This window comes from Staurois parvus, unplaced genomic scaffold, assembly GCF_062004578.1.
Source record: "Staurois parvus isolate SC_StPar_1 unplaced genomic scaffold, SC_StPar_1.0 ptg001994l, whole genome shotgun sequence".
NCBI classification, from domain to species: Eukaryota; Metazoa; Chordata; class Amphibia; order Anura; family Ranidae; genus Staurois; species Staurois parvus.
Window position 1 is genome coordinate 129,429 of NW_028319790.1, and position 15,129 is coordinate 144,557.

Below are 15,129 nucleotides of genomic sequence, written 5' to 3' on the forward strand. Positions count from 1 at the left end.
TGACACAATAAATATCTCTAACATGAATAAGTATAATAATAAATAAGGGAATAAATACTGTTCTATTTTTCCTAGACATTAAATTATTTTTGTAACTTTTTTTTACAATTTACTCTCAGGCACATGCATTCAAGCTTATGTCTTCAAACAATAAACACTTGTAAAAATTTCACATAGCCACTTGCAGCTGTCTTGGTGCTCGTAGATCCCTCCTATTACTAAAGTGTGTTGGTGCATAGAGGATTATGGGGAGGGGCAATGGGAGACCAAGGCCCCTCCTGTCCCAGTGATAACACACGCTCTTAATGTACTCTCCAATAGACTCCTCCAGTGGTGCTGTCCAACTTGTCATCTGGTAAGTTTGTCTGACTTTCTTACATAGTTTAAGAGTGCTATTAACTTTGTAAACCTAATGATCTATACGTCTGCATTATATATTAGTATATTTCATTAACGTAATACAGAATATTTAATAGTCCCAGTAAAATATTTTATGCTTATTTAAAGTAAATTATTCTCTTCTTAAATACAAAAGGCAAAAGGTAGCTGACGAGTTTGAAACATCCTCTGTAGTTGCGATAAACATATCCAGGCAATTATAATTGAACAAATTCAGTAGGAATTCATTATACCATACATAAAGGTAGCACATATTAATTTTGCATGAGCTGTGTCCATGCATATCTTGATCTTTCTTTTTCTGCATCAGAGAAAGCCACATTTTGATTTTCTAAGTGAATGTCTGGGTAACAATATTCTATGCATTTAACTCCTACAAAAGTTTTATTTGCACTTGAATACTTTTGCTAGGTCTGCTTGTGCTTGTGATTTGCATGTGCTTGTATATCTTAAAAAGAGCTCCTTTGTTCTGCAAAACTCTTTCATTACGTTTCTGCACGTTTTGGGCTATATTTAATTACCATACAGAATAGTGCTGAAAATCTCAATTATTGGCAGGAAGTTCTAATTTTCATTTTATTCTCCTTTCGAGACCACGGGGTCACAGCCAGTGCCTCAATAATTGCCTGCATTTCACTCACCCACTTTTTATTTTTCCTGCCCTGTCTTTCAGGAATTTTGGAATGCCAGATAGTTTCAGCTCCAGCGCTTGTAAAGATTATTGATGCTTGGACACCCTTGAATTACAAACCATCCGGCAACACTGAGCTAATGAGATGAGGCACTCCAGTATAATTTCTTTTATTTTTTTGCTGCACTGCCTGGGTACTTTACAAAGCGTGCTGGGCAAAACTGACAAAACAGCCAGCAAGAAAGCAGACCTTCAAGCCTTTGCACGCTCAGGGCAGTTTACATCCATATACAAACACGTGTGCATTTGGGAGATTGTTGGTGACGCAACTGTAAGTCTGTCATTAATTTGCAATGAGCCAACAAGCAGCAGCTACAACTGCACATATGAAGGGGAGCCCCAGAGATGCCCTTTGTATGCTTCAAAAGCTAAGCAGTACTGGAAAAAAATACTGTGGAGAATTAAGAAAATGAAAAATGCCTGCGAAGACAAGAACTTAAAATCACGCTTGTGTAAAAAATCAGAAGATGTGCAGTCCCAGCTGTGGAAAGTCAAAAGTGATTCTGCTGCAGAACTGGAAAAAGGAGAAACCAAAGGGAAGGATCATGTGAAAGAAAATAGTGGGGGGCTGGAAGGTAGTCCAATTAACCCAGAAGCCAACGAAAATGCTGGTGCAAAAAAGAAATCTGGTGGCAAAAAGAAGCATGTCTTAAAATTGCATCCAAACCCATCTGATTTGCCATCCATGCCTGACCTCACTATAGCCAGAGAGGTTAACGATGATATTATAGAGCAGAATGAGAATCTGGCAGATACCTACTGTGCAGAGAAGTGGCATTCATTGTGCTCTTTACTTGTTAATTTCTGGAATGGCTAAATCAAAGCTTGACGTGTGGTAGAAATGTGGCACTGCTGAGCTTTTTAATTCAAGGCTAAAGAACAGAAATTCCCAACTAATTCTTTTGGACTTATTATTAGCTAACAGAAATGACAAATCCCCCAATACATAAAAATACAAGTGTAGACTTGTCTGCATTCAAAACTATTACTGGCAGACCTGAATTAGCTTACTTTGTATGTTTTATACTCTAACTAGTAGGTCATTGTATTGTATTCTTTTTAAAAATGATTTAAAAATATTAATATTCACGTGTGCTATACAATAACGATAAATTAATTAAAATAAAACATTTGGTATGTAATCATTTCCATTGTGCGTACTTGGGAGATTTCCATACTTTATTTTCAAACAGATAAATCGTTTCACAATAAATTATTTTCCTTCCTGGTACCTAAACTTAAGCATATTTATTTTGTAACAAGCAGAGAGAAGTGAAGTGGTTTTTTTTGCAAAGAGCAGCAACCAATGACAGCTATACAGCTAGTATAGTATATACAGTTGTGACCAAAATTATTCAACCCCCACTGAAATTGAGTGTTTTGGCCAGTTTGACATTGCTTTTGATCATTCAGTCATCTTGCTTACATTTACATTAAAGAGGCACTTGTAGGTCAGACAAATATAACATAACAGTTATAATGAAATAACCACAAATGTCTTTTCTGTGCTCACAGCATTATCAGTTTTATTCAACCCCCAAGTGACATTCAATCTTAGTACTTAGTACAGCATCCTTTTACAGTTATAACAGCTTTTAAACGTGAAGCATAGCTTGACACAAGTGTCTTGCAGCGATCTACGGGTATCTTCGCCCATTCTTCATGGGCAAAGGCCTCCAGTTCAGTCACATTCTTAGGCTTGCGCACTGCAACTGCTTTCTTTAAGTCCCACCAGAGGTTCTCAATCGGATTTAAGTCTGGTGACTGCGATGGCCACTCCAAAATGTTCCAGCCTTTCCTCTGCAACCATGCTCTAGTGGACTTGGAGGTATGCTTGGGATCATTGTCCTGTTGAAAGGTCCAACGTCTCCCAAGCCTCAGGTGTGTGACGGACTGCATCACGTTTCCATCCAATATCTCCTGGTACTGAAGAGAATTCATGGTACCTTGCACACGCTGAAGCTTCCCTGTACCTGCAGAAGCAAAACAGCCCCAAAGCATGATTGACCCTCCACCATGCTTCACAGTAGGCAAGGTGTTCTTTTCATCATAGGCCTTGTTCTTCCTCCTCCAAACATAGCGTTGATCCATGGGCCCAAACAGTTCTAATTTTGTTTCATCAGTCCACAGAACACTATCCCACAACTTTTGTGGTTTGTCCACATGGCTTTTGGCATACTGCAGTCGACTCTTCTTATTCTTTGGAGACAGCAAGGGGGTACGCCTGGGAGTTCTGGCACGGAGGCCTTCATTACGCAGTGTGCGTCTTATTGTCTGGGCTGAAACTTCTGTACCCACATCTGACAAATCTTTTCTCAGTTCCTCAGCAGTCACACGGGGACTTCTCTCCACTCTACGCTTCAGGTAGCGCACAGCAGTCGAAGTCAGCATCTTCTTTCTGCCACGACCAGGTAGCGTTTCAACAGTGCCCTTTGCCTTGAATTTGCGAATGATGCTTCCTAAGGTGTCTCTTGGTATGTTTAACATCTTTGCAATCTTCTTATAGCCATTGCCCTTCCTGTGAAGAGAAATCACCTCTTCTCTTGTCTTCCTGGACCATTCTCTTGCCTTCACCATGTTTGTAACCACACCAGTAAATGTCTAGAAGGAGCTGAGTATCACAGTCATTTTAAAGCTGCCTAATTGGTGCTTATTATGCTTGATTGCTGCTCGGTGACATCCACAGGTGTTTTCAATACCTGATGGAAAGCACCTGTATGAACCTCTGTTCTTCAGAGTGGTAGTCTTTAAGGGGTTGAATAATTGTGGCAATGAAGAAACCACATAAGAACCATTTACTACTGTATTACATAAACAATTGATGTCATTTTAGTTGCATTTGGGTAGTTACAACGTCCTTGTAGGATTTGATTCTGAATACAATTCCAAATGTACACTATAGTCCCTAAACCCCTTTACAGCATTGGGGGTTGAATAATTTTGGTCACAACTGTAGCTAGTATAGTTTACAAAGTTGGTTTCTGCTCTTTCCTACATGTCAAAAAAGCTTTATAATGCTAAATTACCCAACAAACACTACTACCAAAGATTATGCATTCAAATTTTACACACCACAAATGATGTTATATCTGAATGACCATTGGCCATGAGTGGAGAAATTCATATGGAATTTAGCAATAGTTAAAGGGTCACTCTGCTCAAAACTGGTATTTCAGTTTTTGGTAGATAATTTTTATATGTTTTAGTGGGAGTGCTATTGATGATTTTTTTTCATTATCACATGTTATGTACAGTGTACAGTGCAGTAAGAGGAACCATAATATGCCATGATTTGAACATTCACGGCTTCCAGCTGGAAACAGAACAGAATCCAGAAATATGGCAAGGAGATCTCACTGTTGTGGTTTCCAATACATATAAGAAGCCAAGGGCTGATACAGCATATCAGGTTCCACCTGTAACGTAAACAACACTTTTTGGGTGTACTGACCCTTTATGCTGGCTATTACCATTAGAGGGATATTTGAAGTGCAGACACTATTCTAGCTCTTTAAGTATCTGTGTTGGCCAATGCATCTCTAATAATACTGTTCTTGTTTAGCCTATGGACTAGGGTGGGGGTGGTGTGCTGCAGGCACCTCCAGTTCCAGCTTATCGGAGAGAAACATTTCTCACATACATTGATGCTGTCTCTTTCTTGTTTTTAAACCCAAAACAATATAGGGCACAATTCACTAAAGGATATCGCATACGCTATGTAGGTCACGTGAACATATATCGCATGCGATGCTGAAAATGTCAATTTACTATTGTAGTGTGCGGTATTTACCAAAAATAGCAAAAACGCTCAGTACATACCACATAAACAGACCTTAAAGTCAATTCACAAAAGAAAATAACTAATTAAATGCATGCCGTATTTAAGTAGTGGTTGAGGCATGCAGTATGTACTGGTACAGTATCTGTCAGTAACTGTCATGGGTTGTTAAGGAGTGGGTGGCAGCTGTGTCCTTGACAGCTGAATTAAAAAAAATTGCTGGCAAATAAAAATATAGCAAGAAAACAGAGTGGGGGGCCCCCTTGTTAAAGGAGGCTTCCACATTTTGATAAGCCCTCTGCCCACTGGCCAGGGTTGTGGGGAAGAGACTCTTGTCCTCATCAACATGGGGACAAGGTGCATTGAGGGGAGGGGGACCTGGTATGGTTTGGGTGGGGGGAGTTCGCTTGTTCACCCCTTTCCTGATCTGCCGGGCCCGCATGCTCCGATAAGGATCTGGTATGCATTTTGGGGGAACCCCATGCCCTTTTATTTTATATTTTGGCATGAGGGTTCCCCTCCAAATCTATACCAGACCCGAAGGGCTTGGCATGAATGGAGGATTCATACCAAGCCCTTCGGGTCTGGTATAGATTTTGAGGGGAACCCCCATGCCAAAATATACAATAAAAAGGTATGGATGGTGGGGGGGCACACCATTTTGTTGCTAAATTTTTAATTGCTGGCAATTCTATTTTTACATTCAGTTGTCAGTGGTGAACCTCGTTGACAGCTGAAACAATATCGCATGTTTTCATTACTAAAATACCACATGACTTAATAAGATAACTCATGTGGTATTTAAGTAGTGTTTTATAGTGAATGCCAAGGGTTTTTTTTTTAAAAATGCTGTGCGGTATCTCACCGCATATTCGGATGTGGTAAGATACTGCTTAGTGGATTGTCCCCATAGTCAGACATTCATTAAGCCTAAACCTTTCTCAAACTACTAAATCACAACACAGATTATTGTATTGTAATTTTCCAAAATTAATAGCATTTCAGAGACAATGTAAAATTCTACTTTGGAGACAGAAAGCAGTATATAAAAGTGTGATTCATGGTGATAGATTTTGCCTTTGCTCATCTGTCAATAATCAAAGTGAGACCTAATTTATGAGGCAGAACAACGTATTGCTTTCATTTTCTGTATCTGTTTAATCCATGCACTGCAGTCAGGCAGTCTAGTAAGAAATGACTTGCAAAGTGCAGTAACCACCAACATCTAATCAGATTTTAGAAAAGAGCAGACAGAGCAACAAATTATTATGAATGTTTATCAGGAGTACTCCAGCTTGCACATTGTCTCTGGCTTAAACTTGATGTTTAATTTAAATGTACTAATTGTTGAGCACTTGTGCAACACTAATGCATAATACCTATGCAGTTGTAAAGCACTCGCCTATAACCATTTTTTTAATTCTGAAAATTAGTGTCCAAATTGTTATGATGTTTGAACATCGCTTTTACCAGTATTCAAAGTGCAGTACAATACAGCTGCAAAGACGGATTTAAAGGGTCTCATGAAAGATGGTTTATCTATTAATAAACAGCTGCAGGTACCAATTATATTGGGACACTTCAAAGTTAACACCAAGGCAACAATTACATGTGGACTGTAAAAGTGTGTTCCAATTACTTTAACCAACAACTTTGATGATACCCTATGAGAGCACGGTGCTGAGACTATGGCAAGTGGTTTTTTTAAGCTAGCACACAAATTGGTAAAGCAAAAGTTTAATCAAAAAATAAAATAAAAATCAGCACCTTGGGCAGTACATACAATCAATGCAAAGTTTCCCTTGTGCTGCTTTTGTTTTTGTTTTTTTTGGTTTAGTACAAATCATTCTATGATGCCCCCACCCACCCCCACCAATTCACTGCAGCCTTAATCATTTGGTGCCATGGAATGGAGGTTAATATGAGCTGAGGGACCTGATATAGACACTCGGCAAGTGTCCTGACTAGCCCTTTATGACCCCCTTCTCATTCATAAAATCTGTTCTATAACTTCCATGAATGAAAACCAATGAATGGAAGGTCCTCCTCCTCCATTCATAGATCACTTCATTTGTGGAAGCTATAGGACTTCTTTTATGAATGGAGAAAGGGGGGCAGAAGGACAGGCATAGTCGGCACTCTTGACAAGAGCATATAACAGGTCCCTCAGCTTGTAGTAATCCCCAGCTGGAAGATTATGGCAACAGGAGTCAGAGGACAGTAACTTCAACTAAAACAGCAGCCACCACCACAAGGGACACTTCACATCAGGGGCGGACTGACCATTTGGAAACTCGGGCACTGCCCGAGGGCCCGGGGTCAGTAGGGGGCCCCATGAGATGCCCCGGTACCTTTTTCATAGGCTTTTTTGAGTTTGGGCAAGGACACAGGGGCCCCATGATCCCCTATTGCCCGGGGACCCCATGAGTTGTCAGTCCGTCCCTGCTTCACATTGATTGTAATTGATTGTCCCTTGTGATGATTTTTTTTTGTCAATTGTGACTAATCCTAAAGCAGAACTAAAGTTAAAAACTAAAAATGTGCGAACAGACAGGGTCTTTATTTCAGAAGAGACATGCATTGCCTCTGCTGCAATAAAATACATCTACCTGCCTGTTCACAATCCCCTTTAGAATGTACATTGAGCTGCACAGTTTACATTCCAGCACACTGCCTGTGTGCTAGGATAACTGCGCTCATGTGCATGCATGGGAATGACATCATCCCATGCCAGCCAATCAAGATGGCCAAAAACTGGCTTTGCGAGCATCAGACCATTGGAACATTGGTAAGTAATTTTACCTTTAGTTCTGCTTTAAGACATAGCCATCATTACTGACAAAGCATATTAAAAAGTCTTTGTTTATTTCCATGCAAAAAATAAAAAAAAAACACGAGACTGAATTAATTGCAAGATCCTGCTTTTCTTTTAAAGCTCATCTCCAGACAAATATAACATTTCATCCACTCCGCTAATACATCCTGTACAACTTTCTTTCTTACTTTGTGAGGAAACATATACTCACCTATTGTAAGTCTGCTGTCCCTCGCTGGCATCTTTTCAGGTAATAGGGACCACTAATCAAGTGCTGCAGATGTCCCTGTGCTAGCCAGTCTCCAAGCATGCTATCCTGCTGACTTCACCACTGCCAGATCCCCTTCTGGATTGTGAGAGGACCCAACAACTGGACAGCTAGTAGGAAATGCTCCTGTCTTGACACCTAAAGAAGGACCTCCACATCCTGTAAACAGGAAAAGAGCCAATACTGGGGACTGGAGCATTATGTGACCACAGCTTTAGGTGATTTAAAAGGGCATGCAAGTGGCGTAATCCACAGGTGGGGATGGGAGGAGCCGGAGATCATCTTTAAGATCTTTTTCAAGTGTACTTGTCCTGTGAAAGGTATGCAGGCTTCTTTTGCTGGCATTTTTCCATAAATACTAGCTGCCTGGCTGTGTCTGCCTTCAAAGTCTGCAAGTCAGAGACCATGAACAAACATGGAGGAGAGGAATATTGGGGAAGAGGCAGAATCCTTGATGCCTATTTGGTGACTCAATAACCACAGCCTTTAATTTTTCTCATAAAAGGTTTCTTTTATAGGATAAATGACCTTTCAGTTTAACCCCTTCACGCCTAAGGGTAAAACAAATCTTAAAGCCTAAGCACAATTTTGCAACGTTGACATGTGTTAGTAAAACCGTACATATCATCACAACTACTTTGTACATCCAGGTGAATTATGCCTTGTTTTTTTCAGGACAAATTGAGCTTTCATTTGGTGGTAAATGGTAATGAATATCTCCTGATTTTTTTTATTATCAAAGGAAAACTGGCCCAAAATAGTAATGAAAAATTTTTTTTTTTTTTAAATTTAGCTGTGTGTTTCTTGTTACTACCATAACCTACCACCAAAGAACAACCCAAAATAAATTTACCAGCTCTTGACAATCGCAGTGATACCATATATGTGTATGTTATTTGTTGTTTGTACCCGTAGTACATTCCAGAAACATATTAGTGCACATTTTGTTTTTTTGTTTACCGAAAACACACTGACACTAACTGAAACTAATACCAATTTTAAAAAAATAATAATAATCCTGACCTTTGACCCTGGCATTTTAACCTTGACCTTTGACCCTGACCTTGACCCAAACGCTTACCCTGGCACTGAACTAGATCAAACCTTTATCTAGGTATTTTTTTTTTATTTTTTAATATTTATTTATCTTTTTTTTTTTTAACAAACATTTTTTCCCCTCTATGCCAGGAGTTAGGGAGATACAATGTATCTCTCTCCTCCATTAATAGAGAGAAAAAAAACAAGGGGGCCGGGCTGTACAGTGACTGATCACTGTGATAGCCAATCAGAGGCTATCACAGCAATCTTGTGACCCGGAATCGGGAGTCCCAGGTCCCGAACATTAGAAAGGGACCCGGGGCTCTCAGGACACCCCGGTCTTTGTGCTGGGAGCGCACTGTGCGGCACGCTCCCAGCCAAAAGACATGTACGCAAATATGCGGCCCCACGGAAAGAAGCCCAGTTCTGTGAGACCGCATATTTGTGTGATCTTGGCATCAAGGGGTTAAGTTAGCTAAGTAAGTTCCAGGTGCATTAGAATGAGAGATGTGCTAAGTTTTACTCCTGGTTCACGTATGTGCGGTCGTGCGGGCCGCAATTTGCATGGGCATGACAGCCCATTTATTTGAATGAAGTCCCGTGCCCCGGGGCACGCAGTGGAGAAGTCCCTGCACTACTTGGGAAATTGCAGCTGAGGTTCCCAGTACGCTTGCGATTTCCAGTGCAGGCGGCGTGCCATCAGAATTAATAACACCCGCCTGGGGGTCCTGCATTCTTCTGTGTGGGTGGTGCAGCTGCAAGTATTTGTGCGGGTCCCACAGCGGCACCACCCACAGAGATGTGAACCAAAGGATACAGTTCATTCTTACTGCATGGAACATGAGCTTTGGTGATTGCAAAGCTATGGGTTTATGTCCAGGGGTGGACTGACAACTCATGGGGCCCCCGAGCAATAGGGGATCAACGGGCCCCTGTGTCCTTGCCCAAACTCAAAAAAAGCCTATGAAAAAGGTACCAGGGGCATCTCATGGGGCCCCCTACTGACCCTGGGCCCTCGGGCAGTGCCCGAGTTTCCAAATGGTCAGTCCACCCCTGTATATGTCAGACCTCTATAGAGAGACTTCTGCTTCCCCACAGAGAGCAAGGGTCCCATTCTGCAGCTACTAGCAACAGACAGGTTTTTTTTTCTTCTCAGGCTGTAGCAGCTTTAAAAAGAAATTGAACTGCAGGAAAATAAAAATTTTTTTTAAATGCTCCTGGAGTGTATTTAGCTGATTTAAACTGAGAATTAATTTGGGCTTTAAGATTACAATGCTCATTACAATGATAAAATATTCTCACTGCCTCAATATGGAGCACCAATGTGTTTTCTTTTACATTTCTTTTAGTAAGCCTATTGTACAAATAACATCCAAAGCAAGTTTGATTATTTATTCTGGGGGCTAGCACAGAGCAGGGCAGACTTCAGAGGCTTGTGCTAGCTCAGCCGAAAGCTATTGTACCAGTTTCCTGGACAACGTATAATAACATCTAATGCATGAAGATATTGTATATTCTATGGGAAGTTGTAAGAGGTTGTGAGAAGACTGAGCCTGAACCTAAGTGTAAAGAAAAACTAGATTTAAAGGTGTATTTTCTGTCCTGATGACATTGTCACCAGGATAGGAAAAGAGGGGCACAGAAAGTGATAAAAATACAATTTTTGCAGCTAATAAAGGGAGAACTGTACCCCGTCAACATTTTATTGCTGTATCCCCTCTGGAGATTTGTCCTCTGGTCTTGGCATAGTAACAATATTGTCTTGGGTATTTTTTCTCAATCCCAGCCAAACAAAAGGTGGAGGAAAAGGGCAAAGCAAATATGAGTATGTGCTCATGAAGTTGGGAGAGCTTTTAACTTTGCTCTACACAGGTACATTTGTACTTCCCAACTTTTTGGGATGGGAAAGAGGGACACCTTTTAGGATAAAATAAAAAATGAAAGGCCACATTCTTTTACACAGCCAACCATGCAGTTAAACAGCAAATAACCAAATGATGCTTATATTCACCACTCCGTTTTCTTTATTCCACTTTTTGAAATTATTCTAAATGTTTGATGAAAAATTGAGGGTAAGCTAACATATAATGCAATCAGTTAATATACTTATTGTCTGTATGTCCAATTTTGCTTAATAGTGAGTACATAGTTACATAGTTAGTCTGGATGAAAAAAGACAAAAGTCCATCCAGTTCAACCATTAAAAAACAAAAAAGTTATAATCCTATACCCACAGTTGATCCAGAGGAAGGCAAAAAAGCCCAGCAAAGCATGATCCAATTTGCTCCTGCAGGGGAAAACAATTCCTTCCTGATCCCCCGAGAGGTAATCGGATATTCCCTGGATCAACTTTACCTATAAATGTTAGTATCCAGTTATATTCTGTGTATCTAGGAAAGAATTCAGGACTTTTTTAACCAGTAGCCGCCCGGCCAATGGCCGTTTGGCGGCTTCAAAAGTGCATCGGCATTCCGGGTGCACGCCATTTGGCGTGCACCCGCACATGCGCAGTTTGCGGTAATGCAGAGCCTCGCAGCGGCGCGATCTGTCACCCGCCGTGTACCTCGGACACGGCCGATGACAGATCTGAGTACCGGCCCCCGTTGCTGGTACCATGTGACCTGCTGTGACCAATCACAGCAGGTCACATGACAGTTGTATACAATGGATGGCTTCATTCATGCCATCCATTGTATACTAGTGCCTAGCTGTGAATGGTGACAGCTAATCACATGCACATGTCATGTGATTAGCTGTGACCAAATCACAGCTAAGCACAAAAAAAAAAAAACCCTGAATGAATCGATTTCATTCAGGTAAATGCTTGCTTATAGCAAAGTAATTCTTTGCTATAAGCAAATTGTGTAAAAAAAAAAAAAAAAAAATACTGATCACTTCCCCAAAGTAGTACAATGTTACTATGGTAACATTGTACTACTTTCGTCATAGTAAAATATGAAAAAAAATCTTAAAAAAAATAAAAAAAAGTAATAAAAAATTAAAAATAAAATAATTAAAAAAAATAAAAAAAATATATATATTTTTTTTTTCATACTGTCACCAGTCAGTGTCCCTGTTCACCGCCATGCCAGTTATATGATGACGCTGTACTGCACTGGTGACAGTATGTAAAAAAAAAAATAGTGAAAATAATTTTTTTAATTTTTTTATTTTCCGAAAAATTATGACAAAAAAAATACAACTTCAAAAAACTCGCCATTCCTCTTATGAAGTACGTTGGACTGTCTACTCTGCAAAAAGGGGTCATTTGGGGGATATCTGTACTGTTCTGACATTCTTGGACCTCAAGAAATTAGATTGGCTGTCAGTACTTCAGGATTGATCAATTTTCAGATCTATACCATAGTTTGTGAACTCTATAACTTTCCTACAGACTAAATAATACATCCTAATTTGGGTTTTTTTCACCAAAGACATGTAGCAGAATACATCTCGGCCTAAACTTATGAAGAACAATTATTTATTTGTAAACTTTTATAACAGAAACAAAGAAAAACGTGTTTTTTTTCAAAATGTTTGGTCTTTTTTTGTTAATTTAGCAAAAAATAAAAACCCCAGCAGTGATTAAATACCACCAAAAGAAAGCTCTAGTTGTGTGAAGAAAATGATACAATTTTAGTTTGGGTACAATGTTGTATGACTGCGCAATTGTCATTCAAAGTGTGAGCGCTGAAACCTGAAAAATGGCCTGGGCAGGAAGGTGTAAAATTGCACGGTATTGAAACGGTTAAAGCAATCCACTGAGCTGGCCAGAACCAACTCTTGAGGGAGTCTATTCCACATTTTCACAGCTCTCACTGTGAAGAAACCTTTCCGTGTTTGGAGATTAAATACCTTTTCTTCCAGACGTAAAGAGTGCCCCCTTGGTCTCTGTGATGGTGTCAGGGGGAATAACTCTACACCGAGTCCACTATATGAACCACTGATATATTTATACATGTTGATCATATCCCCCCTTAATCTCCTCTTCTCAAGAGAGAATAAATTCAGTTCCTCTAATCTTTCCTCATAGCTGAGCTCCTCCATGCCTCTTATCAGTTTGGTTTCCCTTCTCTACTTTCTCCAGTTCCCCAATGTGCTTTTTTTGAATTGGTGCCCAAAACTGAACTGCATATTCCAGATGAGGTGTTACTAGTGATTTGTAAAGGGGTACAATGATATCTCTCTCTCTGGAGTCTATACCTCTTTTAATACAAGAGAGGATTTTGCTTGTTTAGAAATTGCAGCTTGGCATTGCTTTCCATTATTAAGCTTGTGATCTACCAGAACCCCCAGATCCTTCTTGACCGAGTATTGCTGCACTTTTCTATGTAATGTTTTTCGAAAAATGCTTCCAACTCTTATATTCTATTTATGCTAATGCAATCATATAGCAATCCTATCACATCACAAAATACATTAATAACATAAACCAGTGCCAGTATATGAGAATAACCCTTACATATCCCACAATAATTACACTCGTGCCATAAAACCATCAACCAACATATAAAATATCTATAAAATAAAATTAAAAAATATAATCCAAAATGATTAGTGATCTCAAAATATCATGTGTTTACATCAATATAAAAGTCCCAGGTGAACAATTGAATGTCCCAAGTGAGCAAAATAATTCAATTCTTCCTTAATGTTCTTTATTCAACACCTGTGAATCCGCCACCAAGATATACTAACACCCCGGTCACATCAGGTGTGATTTGGTATGCGATTTGCATGCCATGCAACTTGCAAATCTTATGCCAAGTTGCACCCTATTATCTGCTATTAGAGCAGTCATACCGGGGCGGTTCTGACTTGGTCTTAGACTTTCTAAAGTAGTGTATGCACTACTTTTGTTGCGATTTGCATAGACATATGTGTCAGATGTTTGGAAATCGCAACTGAAATTGGCAGGTCACCCGATTTTGAAATTGTACAACTTCACTGTAAGTCGCATGATTTCAAAATCAGCTTTGATGGGATCGGGGGCTTAATAAACTCACCAGAGGTGTTTGCTGGTGAGTTACCAACCAGCTTGCAGTGCATTCCCCTCTGGGAGCAATAATCTGCACAGTTAATGACTTCTCAAATACTCTCGGACACCAGCATCATCCCGACCATCCAAATAAAATGGAGGAAAGAGAAGAAGAACTTGCATAGCATAGACTCCATAAAACCAGTATTATATTAAAAAAGCATGTAAACTCACATTGTAGTGTGTCTCGATTGACACAAATATCACAGCATAGGATATCATATAAAAGCAATCAGTCTAGCCGTGATCCCTGGCCCCGAACTGACAAGCCAGCATGTTGGAAGTCAACAGCGCTTTGCCTCATTCACTAAGCTCTGGGGCAAATTCCCTTGACAAGTGCAACTTTGCTTGCAAAGTAAACAGCCTATTTGCTTTTAATAAATCAACCCGGTGTGTCTGGTCCCCACTTTGACCATTATTTCATTTGCAGAAAGACCCCTTTCACTGTGCAAGACTCCCATACCTAACGTGTGTGGAGAAGGAAGGGTCTCCCTGTAACTGACAACCTTTAGGTTGAACCTTTAGGTTGAACTGGAAGAGCAGTGTTATTAGCTTTGGATAGGGTAGAAAATAATATTGCTTTGAATCCAGTCGGGAGCTTTGTTCTCATTCCCCTTCCTTACAACATCAGCACTAAAAACAAGAAGAGTAGGTGTCACTGGGAGAGAAGCAAGGAAAAAACCTAACAGAGTTTTTGTGTGTATGTTCTCCCATTGGAGATATTTTCCATTGGTTACTGTCCCTGTTACACACTGACATGGAGACATAAATAAGATGACATTTCCAGACCTCATTTAAAACCTGAAAGAGGTTCTAACCTTTACCCACTCTTTCAATAACCAACAATAAAAAGAAATTGGGAGGAGTTGGCCTATAATGATCTACGTTTATCTATGAACGAAATCTGAGCCAGAGAATGAACTAAGCCTTAGTTTGGGCACCAAACCTTACAAGGGTGCCCCACCTGATAGTCTGAGAAACAGCAATTTATTTTTTTCAAATTCTTTATTTATGTATCAATGAAGTTTTATTCATGTAAGCAGGTCATCATAAAATTTTCATGAAGACATCTAGAGCATATATTGAGCCATATTAATTTGGG

General features: G+C 39.8%; 1 protein-coding gene across 1 annotated transcript; it reads left to right on the forward strand.

The window, feature by feature from the left end:
* The first annotated feature begins 253 nt into the window (after window positions 1–253).
* On the forward strand, window positions 254–2,232 carry LOC149433070 (fibroblast growth factor-binding protein 3-like). Its single transcript, XM_089664688.1, has 2 exons — window positions 254–355; window positions 1,073–2,232. Exon 2 carries the CDS (start codon window positions 1,176–1,178, stop codon window positions 1,905–1,907), a length of 732 nt encoding a protein of 243 aa, XP_089520814.1. The 5' UTR covers window positions 254–355; window positions 1,073–1,175; the 3' UTR covers window positions 1,908–2,232.
* The last annotated feature ends 12,897 nt before the right edge of the window (window positions 2,233–15,129 follow it).

What these genes read in the sequence shown, in the direction of transcription:
- LOC149433070 (XM_089664688.1), top strand. Translation starts at nt 1,176, where the DNA reads ATGAGGCACTCCAGTATAATTTCTTTTATTTTTTTGCTGCACTGCCTG.